This window comes from Bufo gargarizans, chromosome 2 (assembly GCF_014858855.1).
Source record: "Bufo gargarizans isolate SCDJY-AF-19 chromosome 2, ASM1485885v1, whole genome shotgun sequence".
NCBI classification, from domain to species: domain Eukaryota; kingdom Metazoa; phylum Chordata; class Amphibia; order Anura; family Bufonidae; genus Bufo; species Bufo gargarizans.
The window spans coordinates 552,493,757-552,515,492 of NC_058081.1; the positions used below are offsets into that span (position 1 = coordinate 552,493,757).

General features: G+C 45.6%; 1 protein-coding gene across 1 annotated transcript in view; it reads left to right on the forward strand.

The window, feature by feature from the left end:
- Nucleotides 1–1,590: 1,590 nt before the first annotated feature.
- LOC122928586 (ETS-related transcription factor Elf-5-like) overlaps nt 1,591–21,736 on the forward strand; it is a 36,225-nt gene continuing 16,079 nt past the window's right edge. Inside the window, exons 1-5 of the mRNA XM_044281567.1 lie at nt 1,591–2,025; nt 11,969–12,142; nt 16,207–16,293; nt 18,602–18,685; nt 20,479–20,671. Coding sequence (XP_044137502.1) covers nt 1,938–2,025; nt 11,969–12,142; nt 16,207–16,293; nt 18,602–18,685; nt 20,479–20,671 — 626 coding nt within the window. The 5' untranslated portion in view covers nt 1,591–1,937. The remainder of the gene's footprint in view (nt 2,026–11,968; nt 12,143–16,206; nt 16,294–18,601; nt 18,686–20,478; nt 20,672–21,736) is intronic.

The following is a 21,736-nucleotide window of genomic DNA, read 5'->3' on the forward strand; positions in this document are numbered from 1 at the left end:
TCATTAATGCGATTATCTAGTCAACCAATCACATGGCAGTTGCTTCAATGCATGTAGGGTTGTGGTCCTGGTCAAGACAATCTCATGAACTCCAAACTGAATGTCAGAATGGGAAAGAAAGGTGGGCTACAACAGCAGAAGACCCCACCGGGTACCACTCATCTCCACTACAAATAGGAAAAAGAGGCTACAATTTGCACAAGCTCACCAAAATTGGACTGTTGAAGACCGGAAAAATGTTGCCTGGTCTGATGAGTCTCAATTTCTGTTGAGACATTTAAATGGTAGAGTCTGAATTTGGCGTAAACAGAATGAGAACATGTATCCATCATGCCTTGTTACCACTGTGCAGGCTGGAGGTGGTGGTGTAATGGTGTGGGAGATGTTTTCTGGGCACACTTTAGGCCCTTTAGTGCCAATTAGCCATCGTTTAAATGCCACGGGCTACCTGAGCATTGTTTCTGACCATGTTCATCCCTTCATGACCACCATGTACCCATCCTCTGATGGCTACTTCCAGCAGGATAATGCACGATGTCACAAAGCTTGAATCATTTCAAATTGGTTTCTTGAACATGACAATGAGTTCACTGTACTAAAATAGCCCCCACAGTCACCAGATCTCAACCCAATAGAGCATCTTTGGGATGTGGTGGAACGGGAGCTTCGTGCCCTGGATGTGCATCCCTCAAATCTCCATCAACTGCAAGATGCTATCCTATCAATATGGGCCAACATTTCTAAAGAATGCTATCAGCACCTTGTTGAATCAATGCCACGTAGAATTAAGGCAGTTCTGAAGGCAAAAGGGGGTCCAACCGCATTAGTATGGTGTTCCTAATAATTCTTTAGGTGAGTGTATATGTATATATATATGAGTTATCTAACTATCTATCTAATGTAGTGAGTGGAAAGCAGAGAGCACAACAATGACACTGCTGTCTCTCTCAGAACTTTAAAAAACTGTAGAACATTGCTGCTGGGGAGGTTCTTATATAGTAAGGGGTCGGCAGCTTTCCTATTGGTTGCTAGGGATGTTGCTAAGCTCAGACAAATATATTGCAGCCTTCTCATTGGCCCACAAGCCAGAAGGGAGGTTACTGATGAAAACAAAAATCTAGAATATTCGAAATTACAAATATATCCCTATATTCTAAATATGTATTATTTATAAATATATCTAAATATTTTATTATTAGTGTCAATATTCGCGATTCAAATATTCGTGATCAGCACTAATTGCATTGTGATTCAAAGCCAGCGGGATCTTTTACCATATATACAGAAAGTTACCATAGGGGCTGTAACTAACACAGTGTCCACTAGGTGGTGCCGTTGCAGTAATCTGTCTAATATTGACCCAAGAATGAACCACACAGGTAAATGACCGTTTCATATGTGATCGATAATTATGCCATTGACCATGCTAGCCCATCTTCTCATTAGGCCTGTTTTCGTCATGGTGGTTTGTCTCTGGCCTTTCATTCTGAAGAATGCAGCCGGTCCGTCACCGTACAATAACTCTTTGTTTGCTTAGATAAACTTACAGGGAGTGCCCTGAAGCTAATGACAAGGTAAGAGCTGGCCAACTGCCATGCTGCAGTTTTAAACTGAAACTCTGAGAAAGCAGCACTACCCGAAAAACAATGAGGAGGAGAAACCCCGATTAGGTTCCTATTCACTCCCTGATGCTTCTTGGAACAGTTGCATTGTGAAATCTGAATAGAGATCAGGTAAAAACAAAGAGCCAGTGGCATAACCAGACTCTCTGCCCTACTGGGTGTAATTATACTGGTCTCCAGTAAAGCCTCCTCCTCTTCTGTCAGCCTCTGGCCCAGTTTCCCATCACATGAAGACAGAGCGATGTGTCCTCTCAGCAACTAAGATCAATGTCCTGCCCCATCTGCCTGTGACCGATCCGGACTCTACCTGCCAGGATGTACCACTCATCAGCGCTACCCTTCACCTTCCTCTCCAGCTTCACCGCAGATCTCGCCAATGGTGCCAGCCAGACTACGCTAACAGGTAAGATGGCATTTCGGCTCTTTGAGTTACAATTGTCTCATTATATGGTGGCCTCAGACTCCATCATAATTCTGCCAGATCGTCAATGATCCTGGGGGAGGACCTAAAAATTTCATGAATAGTGAAGCAGGTAGCTGACGGTTCCCCGCATCCTCGGGAAAGAACATACCTCAGCCGTCCCAGGACTGTCCCGCCGGATCTGGGATGGTTGGAAGGTATGACTTTTTTACTTCATAAAGTATGTACTCCAGCCTTGGTCTGAGGAAAACCATCCCTATGTAGAGCTTGCCTTAGATTGTCATTAAAGGGGTGAACGGCTGCTTTCTTCCAAAAACAGCACCACACCTGTCCATAGGTTGTGCCTGGTAATGCAGCTTGAAGTGAATGGAGCTGAGTTGTAAGACCACACACAACATGGGGAGAGTAGTGAGGCTGTTTTTGGAAGAAAACAGCCATCTTTTTCTAGTCTTGGAGTACCCCTTTAATGGTCCAACCAACTATACCATCTGCTGTATTATACAGTATCCACAGGAGTGACAACGGCTAATGCTAAGGAATCGAAATCTGCCCTATTAGTAGGAATTATAAGGTTATATCTGTGTGGTGCTTTGTTCAGATTAGATTTTTTTGGTCACTTTTTATGCCTACCTCGATAGTTTGATCGTTTCCAAGTGAGAGAAAGAGGTGTGACTACAAGGAGTCACAAAATTCGGCAAATGTATTAAAGACGTGCACCATTGTGGTATACAAGTATGGCAGCCATGAGATTGTAGGAGAAGAGAGAAATATGTCTAAAATGTCTCGTAAAATATAGCGGAAATGTCCACTGTGGATCAAACCACGCCAAAAACCAGATGAATTGGCTGCGGAAAGTAACCTGAAATCTACGGTGGAATTTGGCAGTATAAACTGACATGCTGCAGGTTTTAAATCCACATGGCAGGTCGAGTTACACTGCAGACTTTTAGGCTAGGTCTTCACGACATTTGTCACGCAACAATTTTTATAATGATAGTCTATGGTGTCTCACTGCGACATGCTGCGACTGCGATGCAACAGTCAAAAAAAATCCATTTGCAAGTCGCAGTGTAACACCATAGACCAGTGATGTCAAACCTTTTAGAGGCAGAGTGCCCAAACTGCAACCCAAACCCCACTTGTTTATCGTAAAGTGCCAACACGGCAATTTAACCTGAATACTATAGTTCAATATAGTATATATTCCATGTACTTTATCATTTAGCCATACTAGCCTGCCTACATTCAGTGCGCTGCCTGTGCTGTTCATAGTGCGCCCTGCGCTGATGAATGGCAGGAAAAGTCTAAGGCATATTGGTACACCATAGACTTTTTTCACAGTGCAGGTGCCCACAGAGAGGGTTCTGAGTGCCGCCTCTGGCACCCGTGCCATAGGTTCGCCATCACTGCCATAGACTATCAGTATAAAGATTATCGTGCGACATTGGTGCGACATCAATGTTGCAGTGTAGTTGTGCCTTTACACTAAAATTTTGTCCACTTTGCTGGTACTGTAGAACGCTGAGGATTTGCTGCATGAAGATTTGCAGTGGCGAATCTGCGGTGTCTGTTAGGGGTGCGTTCACACAGTGTGTTTGACATTGCATGAAAACCACATCTGAAAAACACAGTCGATCTTGCTAAACATGCTAAATAAATGTGTTCCATTTGTAATAACCGCATGTGTGTTTTTCACGTGTCTTTAGTCATACCTCAATCACAGCATACTCTTGAGTATTAAAGGGGTTCTCCGCTTTTTTTATATTGATGACCTATCCTCAGGATAGCTAATCAATATCAGATCGTGGGGGGGACAATCTTAAGCAGGAAGGAGCCTTCCCATTGAAGTGAATGGGGATGGCGGACTTGTAATTACACCTGCACACTGCTGCGGTTGCGACGGCGAGCAAGTACATTCAGCAGCTTACCTGACAGAAACCCACTTGTGATGTCACAGCAGCTTACCTGACAGAAACCCACTTGTGATGTCACAGTAGATTACCTGACAGAAAACCCACTTGTGATGTCACAGTAGCTTACCTGACTGAAACCCACTTGTGATGTCACAGAAGCTTACCTGACTGAAACACACTTGTGATGTCACAGCAGCTCACGTGGACTGAAACCTGCTTGTGATGTCACAGCAGCTGACCTGACTGAAACCCACTTGTGATGTCACAGCAGCTTACCTGACTGAAACCCACTTGTGATGTCACAGCAGCTTACCTGACTGAAACCCACTTGTGATGTCACAGCAACTGACCTGACTGAAACCCACTTGTGATGTCACAGCTTCTTACCTGAGAGGCTTTACATACATGAGTTTAGATCTACAGGAAACACTCTGGTCTTCCCCGCCATGCTTTGTTTACTTGGCACTCCGACGCTGGGGATTTACCAGGTAAGTAATCGGTCTTATATGTTGTTGTGCCATTTCCTTTCCCTTAGATAAGGGAATTATTTTTATTGTCCGATCTTGGACAACCTCTTTAAGAAATTGAGCTGATTTTAAGAAAAGAGGCAAATAACATCAGAGGGGAAAGGCGCTGTTCACATTATGTATACCTCCCTCTGATGGATGCCTCTGATAAATGGTCTCTTTCACACTACTGGTTTTTTTTTGTTTTGTTTTGCGGGCCGTTTTTTGCGTTCCGTATACGGAACCATTCATTTAAATGGTTCCGCAAAAAAACTTGAATGTACTCCGTATGCATTCCGTTTCCGTATTTCCGTTCCGTTGAAAGATAGAACATGTCCGTATCCGTTCAGTTTTTGCGGAACCATCTATTGAAAATGCCCAGCCCAATTTTTTTCTATGTAATTACTGTATACTGTATATGCCATACGGAAAAACAGAACGGAAAAACGGAAACACAACGTAAACAAAAAAACTGAACGGATTCGTGAAAAACGGACCACTAAACACTTAAATAGCCATACGGTAGTGTGAAACAGGCCTTATAGAGAGCCTATAGGTGGGGCCCATAGGGCGCCATTGCAAGGTATACTGACATATAAAGCCCAGCAGTTGCCAAAAGGATACTATGGCCCCGTTCAGACATGGCGGATTTATTGAGAATTTTGGTGTGAATCCAGCACCTGGCCATTTACAGTACAACTCAAGAGTTTTCAAAACCATGTCCCCAAATAGAGGGAAAAAACCCAGAATTCAGGGCATGTTGCACACTTTGTATCCCACAACATGCCCAATCTCTAGCTGTCTCTGATTGTCACAGCCGATTTCTGCCCTTCCCAATGCAAAGGGTGAAAAGTAAGGCAAATCTGCATTCAATCACGGGCAGATTTTGCAGTAGATTCCCTGCGGACTTGAAGTGGACAAAGTGTGCTGCATGTGGACCTGCTGTTGGGCATCGCAGGGGTTCAGCCTATGTGTTGGGGGCATAGACCGAACATACACCTGCAAGCACTAAGCACATGACTGTTCTTGGTACTGTGCGGCAGACAAGAGGAAACAGGTAGAGCAGGAATGTCCAGCTCGTGAGAGGTTCCCGTAAGACTGATCGGGAGGTAGGGTCATACGGGCACTGTTGTATGTCTAAACATCTATATTTAGAGATCCAGCACGCTCAGGCGAGTATGGGCCTCCTCAGCGTGCTACAAGCACGTCAACCGCACAGATAACTTTATTGAAAGTTGAAATCACAAAAGCAAGGACTTTACAGTTTAATTTAAAGGGGTTGTCCCACCCAAAAAATATTCTAAATTTTTTACACCAGCACCTGGATCTAAATACTTTTATAATTGCATGTAATTAAAAATGTATTATAGTCACTGAGTTATTCAATAAAATCTATCTGTACGGCGCCACCTGCTGTTTACTCTTTTTCTTATTTCTCTGTCCTGCTCGCTGAGATGAAAGCACATGCTCACTTTCATTCTTCAACTGCAGTAGAAAGGACACGCCCCATGAGCTGCCAACTTGAAATAAAGCTAGCAGAGAAATTGGAGCAATGAAGGGATATATCTCTGGATCCATGTGAGGTTCAGGGCTATAGATTATCCTGTACTATATAATATCAGATTTTCATTTTTTAGATTTATCATGGGATAACCCCTTTAGCTAAAGCTACTTGTATAATCAACAAGTGCTTGCTGCGAATGAACTAAAATATGTGCAACTCTAGGTATTGTCTCAATTGCCAAATTCAACATCACTGCTTGCTGGCAGTGAAGAGAAGCATTCTTGTTTACATCCATGCAGAACTAATACTTCTCACAGCTGAGAGTTTGCTACAGTAAACAGTTTAGGGCTGTGATGGCTAACCTCCGGCACTCCAGCTGTGGTAAAACTACAACTCCCAAGATGTACACTTCCTTGCCTTTTCTCCACAGAAATGAATGGGGCATGCTGGGAGTCGTAGTTTCACCACAGCTGAAGTGCCGGAGGTTAGCCATCACCGGCTAATTAGGCTACTTTCACACTAGCGTTTTTCTTTTCCGGCGCTGAGTTTCGTCCTAGGGGCTCAAATCCGGAAAAGAACTGATCAGTTTTATCCTAATGCATTCTGAATGGAGTGTTATCCGTTCAGGATGCATCAGGATGTCTTCAGTTCAGTCTTTTTGACTGATCAGGCTTTTCAGAAAACCGGCTTTTGCATGTTAAGGGCTCTTTCACATCTGCGTTCTTTTCTTCCGGCATAGAGTTCCGTCGTCGGGGCTCTATGCCGGAAGAATCCTGATCAGTTTTATCCTAATGCATTCTGAATGGAGAGAAATTCGTTCAGGATGCATCAGGATGTCTTCAGTTCCGGAACGGAACGTTCTTTGGCCGGAGAAAATACCACAGCATGCTGCGCTTTTTGCTCCGGCCAAAAATCCTGAAGACTTGCCGCAAGGCCGGATCCGGAATGAATGCCCATTGAAAGGCATTGATCCGGATCTGGCCTTAAAGGGAACCTGTCACCGGGATTTTGTGTATAGAGCTGAGGACATGGGTTGCTAGATGGCCGCTAGCACATCCACAATATCCAGTTCCCATAGCTCTCTGTGCTTTTATTGTGTAAAAAAAACGATTTGATACATATGCAAATTACCCTGAGATGAGTCCTGTCCCTGACTCATCTCAGGGACAGGACTCATCTCAGGTTAATTTGCATATGTATTAAATCGTTTTTTTTACACAATAAAAGCACACAGAGCTATGGGGACTGGATATTGTGGATGTGCTAGCGGCCATCTAGCAGCCCATGTCCTCAGTTCTATACACAAAATCCCGGTGACAGGTTCCCTTTAAGCTAAACGTCGTTTCGGCGCATTGCCAGATCCGACGTTTAACTTTTTCTCAATGGTTACCATGGCTGCCAGGACGCTAAAGTCCTGGCAGCCATGGTAAAGTGTAGCGGGGAGCGGGGGAGCAGCATACTTACCGTCCGTGCGGCTCCCGGGGCGCCCCAAGCGCATGGATCACGTGATCGCATGGCACGTCATCCATGCGCATGGGGCGCTCTGACGTCATTCTGGAGTGCCCCGGGAGCCGCGCGGACTGTAAGTATACCGCTCCCCCGCTCCTACTATGGCAACCAGGACTTTAATAGCGTCCTGGCTGCCATAGTAACACTGAAAGCATTTTGAAGACGGATCCGTCTTCAAATGCTTTTAGTACACTTGCGTTTTTCCGGATCCGGCATGTAATTCCGGCAAGTGGAGTACGCGCCAGATCCAGACAACGCAAGTGTGAAAGAGGCCTAAACTTGAAAAATGTGAAAAAAAAAGTCCATAAATGGTGGATCCGTTTTTTCCAATGCATTTTTTCATTGTGATCAAAATCCTGATCAGGATTCAAATGTAATCCGTTTTTCCAGATCCGGCGGGCAGTTCCGGTGTCGGAATTGAACGCCGGATTTAAATAACGCTAGTGTGAAAGTAACCTAAGGTTATTTCCAAACTATGTTTTCAGTGTATGTGCAGGGCAACCTCTCAGCAAACGCATCCATAGGCCCATTCACCTGACGGAGGCAAAAAGACTATCTTCAGGTGACCACTGGCATATTTAGATTTGTTACGCATGCAATTTTCACATGACCATTACTATTGAGGTTATCATAGTGCAAACAATCTGGGTGTCGTCACAGCCATAGGCCTCATACATGTGGCCATAGTAGGGTGCCTTCACGTGTGCAGCATAAAGACTTCCCCCAAGTTATCCTTTCCTGCATCTTACCATGCATGTAAAAATCCACATCCAAATCCACACCACAGTAATAATCCACACCACAGTAATAATCCACACCTGCGGATTTTCTGGTGGATTTTGTGCGGTACAGACCTGTAATATACATAGTAACATAGTTTGCAAGGCTGAAAAAAAGACATCTGTCCATCCAGTTCAGCCTGTTAGGCCTCATGCACACGACCATTCCGTTTTTTGCGGTCCGCAAACTGCGGATCTGCAAAAAACGGAAGCCACCCGTGTGCCTTCCGCAATTTGCGGAACGGAACAGGCAGCCCATTGTAGACATGCCTATTCTTGTCCGCAAAATGGACAAGAATAGGACATGCTATATTTTTTTTGCGGGGCCACGGAACGGAACAACGGATGCAGACAGAACACGGAGTGCTGTCCGCAACTTTTGCGGCCCCATTGAAGTGAATGGGTCCGCACCCGAGCCGCAAAAAATGCGGACCACAACAATGCCCGTGTGCATGAGGCCTTATCCTGCAAAAAACCCGTGGCTCTCCTCAACACAATGGGTATGCATTTATATTATGTCTCTGTGAGTGTTTAGGGATGTAGCTATAGGCCCTGGTCTTTGATTATATCTACTTAGGTCATTTTTAGTGGATGTTGTTACTGTGCCACGGCCATATAACTATGGGTATGGAGTTTCAGTTGTTATCATGCACTTGCACTTTGCTATGTTGCCTGCTGTGACCATTTATTGATGTGGTGATCTATTTTTATTACATTCTTTACTTGCACTTTGCATCCTTTTGGATGTTATATGTCTTTATACATACACACAGCTATAAGGCCTCTTTCACACTACCCTTTTTTTTTTTCGTTTTGCAGGCCGTTTTTTACGTTCCGTATACGGAACCATTTATTTCAATGGGTCCGCAAAAAAAAACGGAATGTACTCCGTATGCATTCCATTTCCGTATCTCCGTTCCGTGCAAAGATAGAAAATGTCCTATATTTGGCCGCAGATCACGTTCAGTGGCTCCATTGAAGTCAATGGGTCGGCAGAAAAAACGGAATGCATACGAAAATGCATCTATATATGTCCGTTCCATTTTTTGCGGAATCATCTAGTGAAAATGTTGTGCCCAGCCCAATTTGTTCTATGTAATTACTGTATACTGTATATGACATATGGAAAAACGGAACGGAAACAAAAAACGGAACAACGGATCCGTGAAAAACGGACCGCAAAACATAGAAACATAGAATGTGTCGGCAGATAAGAACCATTTGGCCCATCTAGTCTGCCCAATATCCATCTAGTCTGCCCAATATAAACACTAAACACTAAAATAGCAATACAGTAGTGTGAAAGAGCCCTAAGTCAGCTGTTTTACTTTTTTGTCTCCATTCCTCTACCCCACTCCCTTTTTCTCAGTGCTGACATACCTCCTCAGGTGTAGTCATGTTTTATCTGTTGTATTATGTTCTCATTTTATATATGTAATTCATATTCAATAAAGGATTTATTTTTTGATGATATACCCGTTCAATCTCAGTTCATTTTTGGCATTAGGTGTATTTATGTACACTGAGTGGGTTTATACTTACGGTCCTCTTCAGGGTCTTTTTACATAGTACATTCATAGATCATTTTTTGTAACCTGTATGTAACAAAAAACCCAGTGAGGTAGAAGCAAATTTTCCCTATTTGTCCCTGTGGCCGTATTGTGGTCCACATACGGAAGGTCCGGTCACGGATTGTAGACCCATTCACTTGAATGGGTCCGCAATCCAGGAGATGTGTTGTGGAACGGAGGCACGGATCGGAAGCCCACGGAAGCACTAAAGAGTGCTTCCGTGGGTTTTCTGTCCGTGCTTCAACACTGCAAAAAAGTAGTGCATGCACTACTTTTTGCGGTGCGGACCGTCGGATGCGGATCGCGGACGCATTGCGAACAGCAATTTGCGGTCTGCAGCATGGGTCTGGCCAGCACACGGTCGTGTGCATGAGCCCTAACCCAGTGTTTTGCCACTTAGGGCTGTTTCACACGAGCGAGTCCATTGCGGGAATCACGCTCGATGTGATCCTCTGCTTTGATGGTGATCCACCGCTCTGGACTTGCAGGAGCGCACGGCATTATCATGATTTATAATGCTGTGTGTCTCTGCTTGACCTTATTTCTACAGAATCATACTGACCGCTTTATGTCACTATGATTCTGTGGAAAAAAGGCTATGTAGAGACACATAGCATTATAAATCATGATAATGCCGTGCGCTCCTGCAAGTCCAGAGCGGTGGATCACACTCGCACACGGAGTGTGATTCCCGCAATGGACTCGCTTAGGGCTGTTTCACACGAGCGGATGCTGTGCGTGACATCCGCTGCGTGAATGACAGCCAAGACCCGATGCAGACTGCAGAAGCACGGAGCATTAACATGATTGATAATGCTCCGTGCCTCTCTGTGACCTCTTTACTACGAAATCACAAAGACAACTTTATCTCACTGTGATTTTGTAGTAAAGAGATCACAGAGAGGCACGGAGCATTATCAATCAGGTTAATGCTCCGTGCTTCTGCAGTCCGCATCGGGTCTTGGCTGTCATTCACGCAGCGGATGTCACGCACGGCATCCGCTCGTGTGAAACAGCCCTTAGTATGTACGGGTGACTTGCATTATTCCTTCCCATGTGCATAACCTTATATGTAAGTGATAAACCTCATCCAGAGACCTCTGTAGCAGTATACTGTCCTCTTCAGTGTCAATTACTTTACACAGTTTAGTGTTGTCTATAAAACCTGATACTTTACTGTGAAAACCTTCTATAAGATCATTAACAAATATATTGAAGAGAATAGAGCCCAATACTGACCCCTGAGGTACTCCACTAGTGACAGTGACCCAATCTGAGTGTGTACCATTAATAACCACCCTCTGTTTTCTACCATTGAGCCAGTTACTTACCCACATACGGACGTTTTCTCCCAGTCCAAGCATTCTCATTTTATATACTAACCTTTTATGTGGTACAGTGTCAAATGCTTTGGAGAAGTCCAGATACATGACATCCATTGATCCCTCATGAAGCCATGCTGGTATGGCATTATTTACTTTTCATTGAGGTACTCCAAGATAGCATCTCTGGCATTTTGTGCGGATCCGTCATGGACGGATCCATTCAGATAATACAACCGTCTGCCTCTGTTTGTATTATCTTCAACATAGCCAAGACGGATCCGTCTTGAACACCAATGAAAGTCAATGGAGGACGGATCCGTTTTTTATTGTGCCATATTGTGTCAGTGAAAACGGATCCGTCCCCATTGACTTACATTGTCTGTCAGGACGGATCCGTTTGGCTCCGTTTCATCAGATGCTGCAGGCAGCGTTTTGGTGTCAGTCTCCAAAGCGGAATGGAGACTGAACTGATGCATTCTGAGCGGATCCTTTTCCATTCAGAATGCATTAGGGCAAAACTGATCCGTTTTGGGCCGCTTGTGGGAACCCTGAACGGATCTCACAGACGGAAAGCCAAAACGCGAGTGTGAAAGTACCGTAGTCTTAGAAAAACAGTTTACCCACGACAGATGTTAAACTTACCGACCTATAGTTTCCGGGCTCTGCTTCTGATCCCTTTTTGAATATCGGCACCACATTTACTAAGCGCCGATCTTGTGGAATGCTCCCTGTCATGATATATCAGAACTAAGGGTCTGTCTATTACATTACTTAACGCTCTTAGGATAATGGTATTCTTTATTTCACCTTACTTGCAGATCTTTCCACCACCCCAAATTCCTGGGACTGTTCAGAGTATGGCTTGGATGTCAATGACATAGATTTGCCCTTTTTGGCTTATCTCACCTCCCCTGATTATTCGTCTAGTGACTCAGATATTTGTAACCTGACCGACAGCACTGGCGTCAGTGAAACGCTCCCTCAGTTTACAGGTGAGTACACTGATGATAAGAGATTTATTGCGTGATGACGTCACCTAAAGCTGCCCATAAACTGACAGTAGCTGGTGGGCATAGGCTTGATGTGGTTAATAGCTATTCTTCCTCGGCTGAGCATACATGTGTTTTCCGTGGGGAGAGGGGAATAAGCCACTTCCAAACACCTCTGGCAGCAACTTATTGTTTGCAGGAACAAAGGATCAGGCATCTAAGGGTTCATGCATAAGACCGTATGTATTTTGCGGTCCGCAAAAAACAAATCCACAAAAAATACGGATGACATCCGTGTGCATTCCGTATTTTGCGGAACGGAACAGCTGGCCCTTCATAGAACAGTACTATTCGTGTCCGTAATGCGAACAATAATAGGACATGTTCTATTTTTTTTGTGATACAAACATACAGTTTTCTGCGGACACAAAAAAAACTGAACGGACAAGGAAAGAAAATATGAAATGCACACGAAGTAACTTCCGTTTTCTTTTTTTTTGCAAACCCATTGAAATGAATGGTTCTGCATATGATCTGCATAAAAAACGGAACAGACACAGAAAGAAAATACGTTCGTGCGCATGAGCCCTAACAAAGTTGACTGGAAAAATACTAGCACATAGTAGGTTTATTTGAACCTAGCCTTGAAGGAGTTAAGGGCCCCGCTTCCCTCCGGGAGGTTTTATTGGTAGGAGCAGAAGGTTTCTCGCTATCTCTCCGCTGGGCTGTACATGTCCGATCAGGCACAATGCCTTGTTTGCCAAACCTCTGCACAGTGGCCTTGTAGTTTGTTTTACAGGTGTGTTCTGTGTGGGTTTCTCTAGACACACGGCCTGGTGAGTTTATAGAGAGGAAACTTGTAGAGCAAGAATGTCTGCCTGAGAGGGGAATAAACTACCCCCAAAATAATGTGCTATGGAGTAACTGGTGCTAAACACTAAGAGAATGAACCAGTTAGACGCTAATGTCAGTGTGTTACTCGTACACCATATTCTTTTCATTTCTCCAATTAATTAAGAATTGACACCTGCACATCACTGAAATAGATAAGGTGCCAGTGAGGGGCCAAAACCACTGCGTAGAAAGGAGATACCACTGCACTCTTGTTATTCTGCTTCAAGGAATATTTTTTTTCATGTATTCAATTTCATTCGGTAGAGATGCATTTTATGGACTATAAGACGCACCTAGGATTTAGAGGAGGAAAAAATATTTTCCATTAGACCTCAGATGAGACCCCCAATCGTCTTCAGACCCAAGCTCCATCAGTCTGTCAGACCCATCAACCTCCATCAGCCTCTCATCAGACCCATCAGCCTCCATTAGCCTCAGATCAGCCTCCCATCAGACCCCCCCAGCCTCCATCAGACCCCCCAGCCTCAGATCAGACTTCCCGAGCCTCCATTGACCTCAGATCAGCCCCCATGAGACCCCCAGCCCCAATCCGACTCAGATCAGACCCCCAATCAGCCTCAGATTGGACTCCCCAGCTGTATTAAGCCGCAGATCTGACCCCACAGCCCCCATCAGACTCAGGTCAGACCCTATCAGTCTCAGATCAGCCCGTATCAGACCCCCCAACCCCCATCAAACTCAGATTAGACCTCCAATTAGATCATATCAGCCTCTGATGCTGTGTACTGTTACCTGATGCGCACAGTGTCAGGTCATAGTGCGCGCCTATGTGCACTACGTCCTGCTGCTGTACGCAGTCAGAACACCACAGCAGGACCCAGAAGAAGACCAGGGGAGGTGAGTACAGTCTGACATCGCTGCCCTCATCTCCCCATGCCTCCCGCATGCTGATGACCACTTCCATAGTGGAAGCAGTCATTAGATTCAGACTATAACAATCACTGCCACTTTTCCCCCATTTTTGGGGGGGAAAGGGAGTGGGTCTTATAGTCTGAAAAATACTGTAGTTTACATTGTATCATGTAGTACTCATATAACGTTTCATCCAATGGTGCCATGTTCCATCCTAGGGTGCTCATACACATTAGGCTACTTTCACACTTGCGCTTTTCCTTTCCGCTATCCATCATAGGATCTCAGTAGTGGAGGAAAACACTTCTGTTTTGTCCCCAATCATTGTCAATGGGGACAAAACTGAACTGAAGGGAACGAAGTGCACCAGAATGCATTCCGTTCCATTTCATTGCATTCCCGTGACGCACACAAAAGCGCTGCTAGCAGCGTTTTTGAGTGCGTCTTGGGATGGGGAGCAAGACGGATCGATCATGACTCACAATGTAAGTCAATGGAGACGGATCCGTTTTCTTTGACACAAAAGAAAACTGATCCGTCCCCCATTGACTTACAATGGTTTTAGAGACAAATCCGCCATTGCTTTGTTAAAGATAATACAACCGGATCCGTTCAGAACGGATGCAGATGGTTGTATTGTAATGACGGAAGCGTTTTCGCTGATCCATGAGGGATCCAGCAAAACCACTGGTGTGAAAGTAGACTTAGATGTATGTAAGCAGAACAGAATGATGTTCTAATGTGTATGGATGTTCCCCCAAGATCTGCTGGTTGTATGTCAACATGTCCAATCCTCTGTTCCCGCTGGAGATAAGCCACTGCCAGAGGAGTTTGGCAGTCGCTCAGTCCCCACTCGCCACTGAAATAACAAGCATGTGTGTGTATGGGGGGGTCAGGAGAAAAATCCATTGGCCAAATGTCCGTTTATCTGACAGCTAATGCAAGTGTATGGGCATCTTTAGTACAGTATATCTCCTTTAAAGGGGTTCTGCTGTTTGTTTAAACTGAATAGATCATCAGCATTTGACCGGCGAGGGTCCGACACCCAGGACCCCCGCCGATCAGCTGTTTGAGAAGGCAGCGGTGCTCCAGCAGCGCCATGGCCTTCTCACTGTTTACCGCAGGCCCAGTGACGTCACGACTAGTATCACTGGCCTGGGCGCAGCTAAGCTCCGTTCACTTGAATGGAGCTTAGCCCCGACACTGACGTCACTGTAAACGGTAAACAGTGAGAAGGCCATGGTGCTGCTGGAGCGCCGCTGTCTTCTCAAACTGCTGATCCCGGGTGTTGGACCCCCGCCGGTCAGATGCTGATGATCTATCAGAACCCCTTTAATTCCTTTACACCGTTTTTTAAGCATAGGCCATCAATGTATGATCACCGCTGTTTCAAGCAGGTGCTATGGGTCTTTTATTTTTATCAAGGCAGAGCGACATCTATACAGGTTTGGCATGCCTGGTGCTACAGCCCGGCCCTGTTCATTTGAATAGGCTAACCTGCAGTACTATGGATATCACTATGCTTGGATAAATAGTTCATTTTGCTAATCTCTGGGGGTCCCATGGATCAGACCGCCATGAATCATACATAAAAGGGGTATTCCAGTTGTGGAAAGTTACAGGATAACTATTAGATCAGTAGGGGTCCTACAGCTATTAATCATGAAATTGGGGACCCCATAACCCAGACCCCCACCCCCTCCAAAATAAACAGATCGCCAGGTTGGTCTTTTCTTCCACAACATCATCTGTCGTGGGAGAGTCATGGAGGAGCCCATACACATTAGGGTGCATTCACACAACCGTAATTCTGGGTCTGCATCTGTTCCTCAATTTTGCAGAACGGGTGTGGACCCATTCAATATAATGGGGCCACAAAAGATGCGGATGCTGTTCACATCCGTTCCGTGGCTCCTCAACATATATAGAGCATGTCCGATTCTTGTCAGCAATCACAAAGGCTTTTTCTATATAGAACTGCACTGGTATCCGTGTTTTGAGGATCAGCAGGACACTTACGGTCGTATGAATGCACCTTTCTCAGCAGGTGTAGCTGACAAGCCTTGTTTCCCCTTGTAAATTCCCCATTACGCTACTACTTCTCAGTCACTCAGCTTCAGTTAACATTCCTAAAATTAATAACATGGGATTGTATAAAATGTATGAGACAAGAAGGGGTTAACCTTTGCCAAACGGTCAGAAAATCCATAAATGACTGCAGTATCGACCACAGCCGCCTTCTATCTGTTTATGGCATCTTGTCTCCCTTTGTCTATGGTTAATGTGTCACCACCTCGCAGACCTGTTGGCCACGGTGACAACACACAGAAAGAATTTGGACCAACAGGTTTTACCAGAGAAGACAAGCCCTCACACTTCAGTCTGCGGTAAGTGGAGCAAGTCATTTCAATAATATGAAGGTACGTTTGGAAAAGACTGATCTCATTGCCGTCACTATGTTCACATGAGGTAGTCACAAAGGAGCTGTTATTAAAGGGGTACTCCAATGACAGACATAACTATCCATAGGCTATAACACTTCTCCCCTTCATCCCTTCTGGGGGTCCAAGCTATCAGAACCCCACCAGTCAGTTATGGATATGCCATAAAGATAATAAGGGAGTGACCCGGCTCTGTACACGAAATGTCAGAGCCTTGTGTGCCCACCCCCCTCTCTCTCTCCTCTGGCTGCCGCGGCTCCTGTGAGGGATCGCACATGTGCCGGCAGAGGGGCGGAAAGATTCAATGTTGTGCCCGCTCCCTCCCTGTGATATACCAGTGTGCCCGCTCCCTCGCTGTGATCCACCAGTGTGCCCGTTCCCTTCCTGTGATCCACCCGTGTGCCCGTTCCCTCCCTGTGATCCACCAGTGTGCCTGTTCCCTTCCTGTGATCCACCCGTGTGCCCGTTCCCTCCCTGTGATCCACCAGTGTGCCTGTTCCCTCCCTGTGATCCACCAGTGTGCCCGCTCCCTCCCTGTGATATACCAGTGTGCCCTATCCCTCCCTGTGATCCACCAGTGTGCCTGCTCCCTCCCTGTGATATACCAGTGTGCCCTATCCCTCCCTGTGATCCACCAGTGTGCCCGCTCCCTCCCTGTGATCCACCAGTGTGCCCGCTCCCCCCCTGTGATCCACCAGTGTGCCCGCTCCCTCCCTGTGATCCACCAGTGTGCCCGCTCCCTCCCTGTGATCCACCAGTGTGCCCGCTCCGTCCCTGTGATATACCAGTGTGCCCGATCCCTCCCTGTGATCCACCAGTGTGCCCGCTCCCTCCCTGTGATCCACCAGTGTGCCCGCTCCCTCCCTGTGATATACCAGTGTGCCCGCTCCCTCCATGTGATCCACCAGTGTGCCCGCTCCCTCCCTGTGATCCACCAGTGTGCCCGCTCCCTCCCTGTGATATACCAGTGTGCCCTATCCCTCCCTGTGATCCACCAGTGTGCCCGCTCCCTCCCTGTGATCCACCAGTGTGCCTGCTCCCTCCCTGTGATATACCAGTGTGCCCGCTCCCTCCATGTGATCCACCAGTGTGCCCGCTCCCTCCCTGTGATCCACCAGTGTGCCTGTTCCCCTGCCTCTACGTCTGGCAGCCTCAGCAAGTGCAGAGCAGGGTGAGGGGAAGGTCAGATTATTCCCACCCACAAATATTCATGAGGGAGGGCTCAGTCATTGTTGGTACACGCCCCCACAGCTTTGCTGCAGCATGTAAACAAAGCAAAAATAACAGAACCATGCAAAGGTGTAAGTATGGGGTTTTCTCTTAAGAAATCAAGCTTAACTAATGTGTATGTATGTTCTTATGAGTTTTATAACATTATTTTTTTCCATAACTCGGATAACCCCTTTAAGTCGCCTAAAGCTGGAATGCCCCTTTAATGGACCTTGAAGCACGTCTGTTGGACTGTGTGAAAACCCTTAGAGCAGGGATCAGCAACCTCCGGCACTCCAGATCTTCAGAAACTACAACTCCCAGAAGGATTCATTCACTTCTGTGGGAGTTAGAATACCAGCCGAGCATGTTTGCATGCTGGGAGTTGTAGTTTCACAGCAGCTGGAGTGCGGAAGGTTGCTGATCCCTGCCTTAAGCCTCATTCACACATCCGTGTTGCATTCGTGTTTCACCGATCATTAAGAAGAGATGCTTTGAAAATAATTTTTCAGCTGTTCAGTGTCAGTGAAACACAGATGCAACACAGACAGCAAAAAACGGACACACGGATCCTTCACGGATGCATCACTGACCACCTGCTCACGGATTTGAGCACGGACACGGAGGTGTGAATGAGGCTTTATACAGTATAATGATCTGATTAATATATGAATACATAACACTTGCTTTGACCCATATGTTTTAAAGGGGTTGTCTAGGATTAGGAAAAAACAGCACCGCCTCTGTAGACAGGTTATGTGCAGTATTGCAGCTCTGCCCCATTCACTATAACAGATAACCTACTTGTTGATGGTTTCCAGGTAGCATGTCGAGAGTTTATTTTACCCTGTGCAGGGTAAAGCAGTCTGTGAATAAGTAAAAGTAATAAAGTGAAGTTATGGAGATATATTAAAAGGGGAAAGATTTTTCATCTGGAGCGATCCAAAAGTGTTTTATGTGGGACCCTGATTTAGTCTATATCCTGTGCTAATGAGTAGCTTTATTATACTACGCTGTTACTATTTTCATTTTCACTATTTTAAAGAGGAGACCAGTATACAGGAAACAAAATCAAGTGCAGTTACTCCAAAACACCACAGTCGAAGGCGAAACAAAGGAAACCGAACAAGTAAGAGAGATAATATTCACATAGGGCTTTCAGAAAGCCACCATGCTGATATGATCCATGATATTGTACTAGCTCTGGTGAGGGCTCTTTATGGGGTATTGACATTCCCGCCTGTCTAGAAGATGTACAGAATATCTATTTGCAAACAGTCATCTCTCTCCCTGTTGTGGGCTGGAGTTTGCACACTGCCTGTGACACGCATATTGCTGCGCATGGCTCAGTTTGCCGCATCTCCTGTGCCATTTCTTGTTCCTTCTGCCTGTATCGGTGCCCCTTCAGCTTCCTTCTCACAATAGTAGAAATGATGCCTTTTGACCATTGCATGTCTTCTCAGTAAATTCTAGACCACGCCTACTCCTTCCTGTGTTGTGTCTTGCATGAAGTCCATTTTGCATAATTATGTGGCCTTTAGGCCTCTTTCACACGGGCGTCATATTTTTGGCCCGGATAAGATGCGTTGCTGGAAAATGCGCAAAACATTGTAATGCGTTTTGGACGCGCGTGGGAAAAATCGGCATGTTTGGTACCCAAACCCGAACTTCTTCACAGAAGTTCGGGTTTGGGATCAGGGTTGTGTAGATTGTATTATTTTCCCTTATAACATGGTTATAAGGGAAAATAATAGCATTCTGAATACAGAATGCATAGTGCAATAGGAGGGGTTAAAAAAAATTCAAAATAATTTAACTCACCTTAATCCACTTGCTCGCGCAGCATGTCATCTCTTCTGTCTTCTTATTTGCTGATTGCAGGAAAAGGACCTGTGGTGACGTCACTCCGGTCATCACATGGTCCGTCACATGATCTTTTACCATGGTGATGGATCATGTGATGAACGGAGTGACGTCACCACAGGTCCTTTTCCTGCAATCAGCAAAGAAGAAGACAGAAGAGATGCCGGGCTGCGGAGCAAGTGGATTAAGGTGAATTTAATTTTTATTTTTTAACCCCTCCAGCACTATTGTACTATGCATTCTGTATTCAGAATGCTATTATTTTCCCTTATAACCATGTTATAAGGGAAAATAATAAAATGATCGGGTCCCCATCCCGATCGTCTCCTAGAAACCGTGCGTGAAAATCGTACCGTATCCGCACTTGCTTGCGGATGCTTGCGATTTTCACGCAGCCCCATTCACTTCTATGGAGCCTGCGTTGCGTGGAAATTGCACAATATAGAGCATGCTGCGATTTTCACGCAACGCAGAAGTGATGCGTGAAAACCAACGCTCATGTGCACAGCCCCATAGAAATGAATGGGTCCGGATTCAGTGCGGGTGCAATGTGTTTAACTCACTACTCAATACTCGCCCGTGTGAAAGGGGCCTTATTGATGAAACGCGTTGAGCCGTTTTTCAAATATGGGAGTTTTAGCTTAGCTTGGGCAGGTAGTTCAGGTATTGGGTTCCTTTTTATGTGTTCACCTCACGCATTGAACCCGCGCGGAATACTCGCCCGTGTGAAAGGGGCCTTAAAGGGGTATGTTCATCTGAGAAATGTATGGGATTTCTGATTGACGTGGGTCCCATCCCATCTATTTCCAGAACGGGACTCCCGACCGCCTGTCCTGCCTGGTGCCACTGATGTTAATGGAGAGATGACCATACATGTGCAGCTCTCTTTCACTTATATGAGCGCTCTGAGAACAGCCAAGCAAAGTTGGCCATGGCACCCGGCAGAACAGGGGGTCAGAGGAACCTCTTGAGGTAGGGGCATGCCCCAGACATTCATGGCACATTCTGTGGAGGCAGCATAAATAAGAGAATACCATTTTAGAACTCCTTCTCTTTCAGACCAAAGCGTGCACCTATGGGAATTTGTACGTGATCTGCTTCTGAGTCCACACAAGAACCAACATGCCGTGCGCTGGGAGAACCGCAAAGAAGGGACATTTCGGGTTGTTAAGTCTGACATGTTTGCACAGCTTTGGGGGGAGCAGAAGAAAAACAAATGTATGAATTATGAGAAGCTAAGCAGAGCTCTGAGGTAAGAGGGTGTTCCCTGTGGGCCAACCTCATCCATATCTCACCAGTTAGAAAGTGTCCTATGGTGAATAAATAAGAAAAGATCCAGTATTCAGTACGGCGCACAGAAAACCTCCGTGCATAGCTGGGTTGTGTGGTGCAGCCACGAGCTGGAGTCATGAGGTCACACTCCAAAAACATACTGATAGAGAAAATGATTCCCATAAGGTTGGCTCTGCTATGCGTGCAACTAAGGATACTTTCACACTTGCCCTTTCCGCTACTGAGATTCGTCATAGGATCCGTTTTGTCCCAATTCATTGTCAATGGGGATAAAACTGAACAAAACCGAATGCACCAGAATGCATTCCGTTCCATTTGGTTGCATCCCCATCGCGGACAGAATAATGCTGCAAGCAACGTTTTTCTGTCCACGATGTGGTGCGGAGCAAGATGGATCAGTCATGACTCACAATGTAAGTCAATGGGGATGGATCCGTTTTGTCACAATAAAAAACTGATCCGCCCCCCCATTGACTTTCAATAGAAGTCATGACGGATCTGTCTTGGCTATGTTACAGATAATACAACGGATGCAGACGGTTGTATTATTATGACGGAAACGTTTTTGCTGATCCATGACGGATCCAGCAAAAATGCTGGTGTGAAAGTAGCCTTTACCCTGGGTTCACACCTGAGCGTTCTGAAAGGAGCGCTCTGTATGCGCGATTGTACCGGTGTTTACAATCGCGCATACAGAGACAAGCGAACGCCCATTGTCACGCGTTCCCAAAAGTCTATGTACGGGAACGCGCAACAAAACGCCCCAAAGAAGCTCAAGAACTTTTTTGCGCGTAGGGCGTTTTTCAGCGCGTTCAAACGCGCTGTAAAAGGCTCAAGTGTGAACCAGGGCCATAGGGAAGCATTGGTTTTCATGTGTTGAGCGTTTTACAGCATGTTTGAACGCGCTGTAAAACGCTCAGGTGTGAACCTAGCGTAAAGGGAATGTATCAGCTATATTTTTTTTTTACTAATTAACATGTAATACTGATACATAATATTTTTTTCTAATATATTTTCATTTATT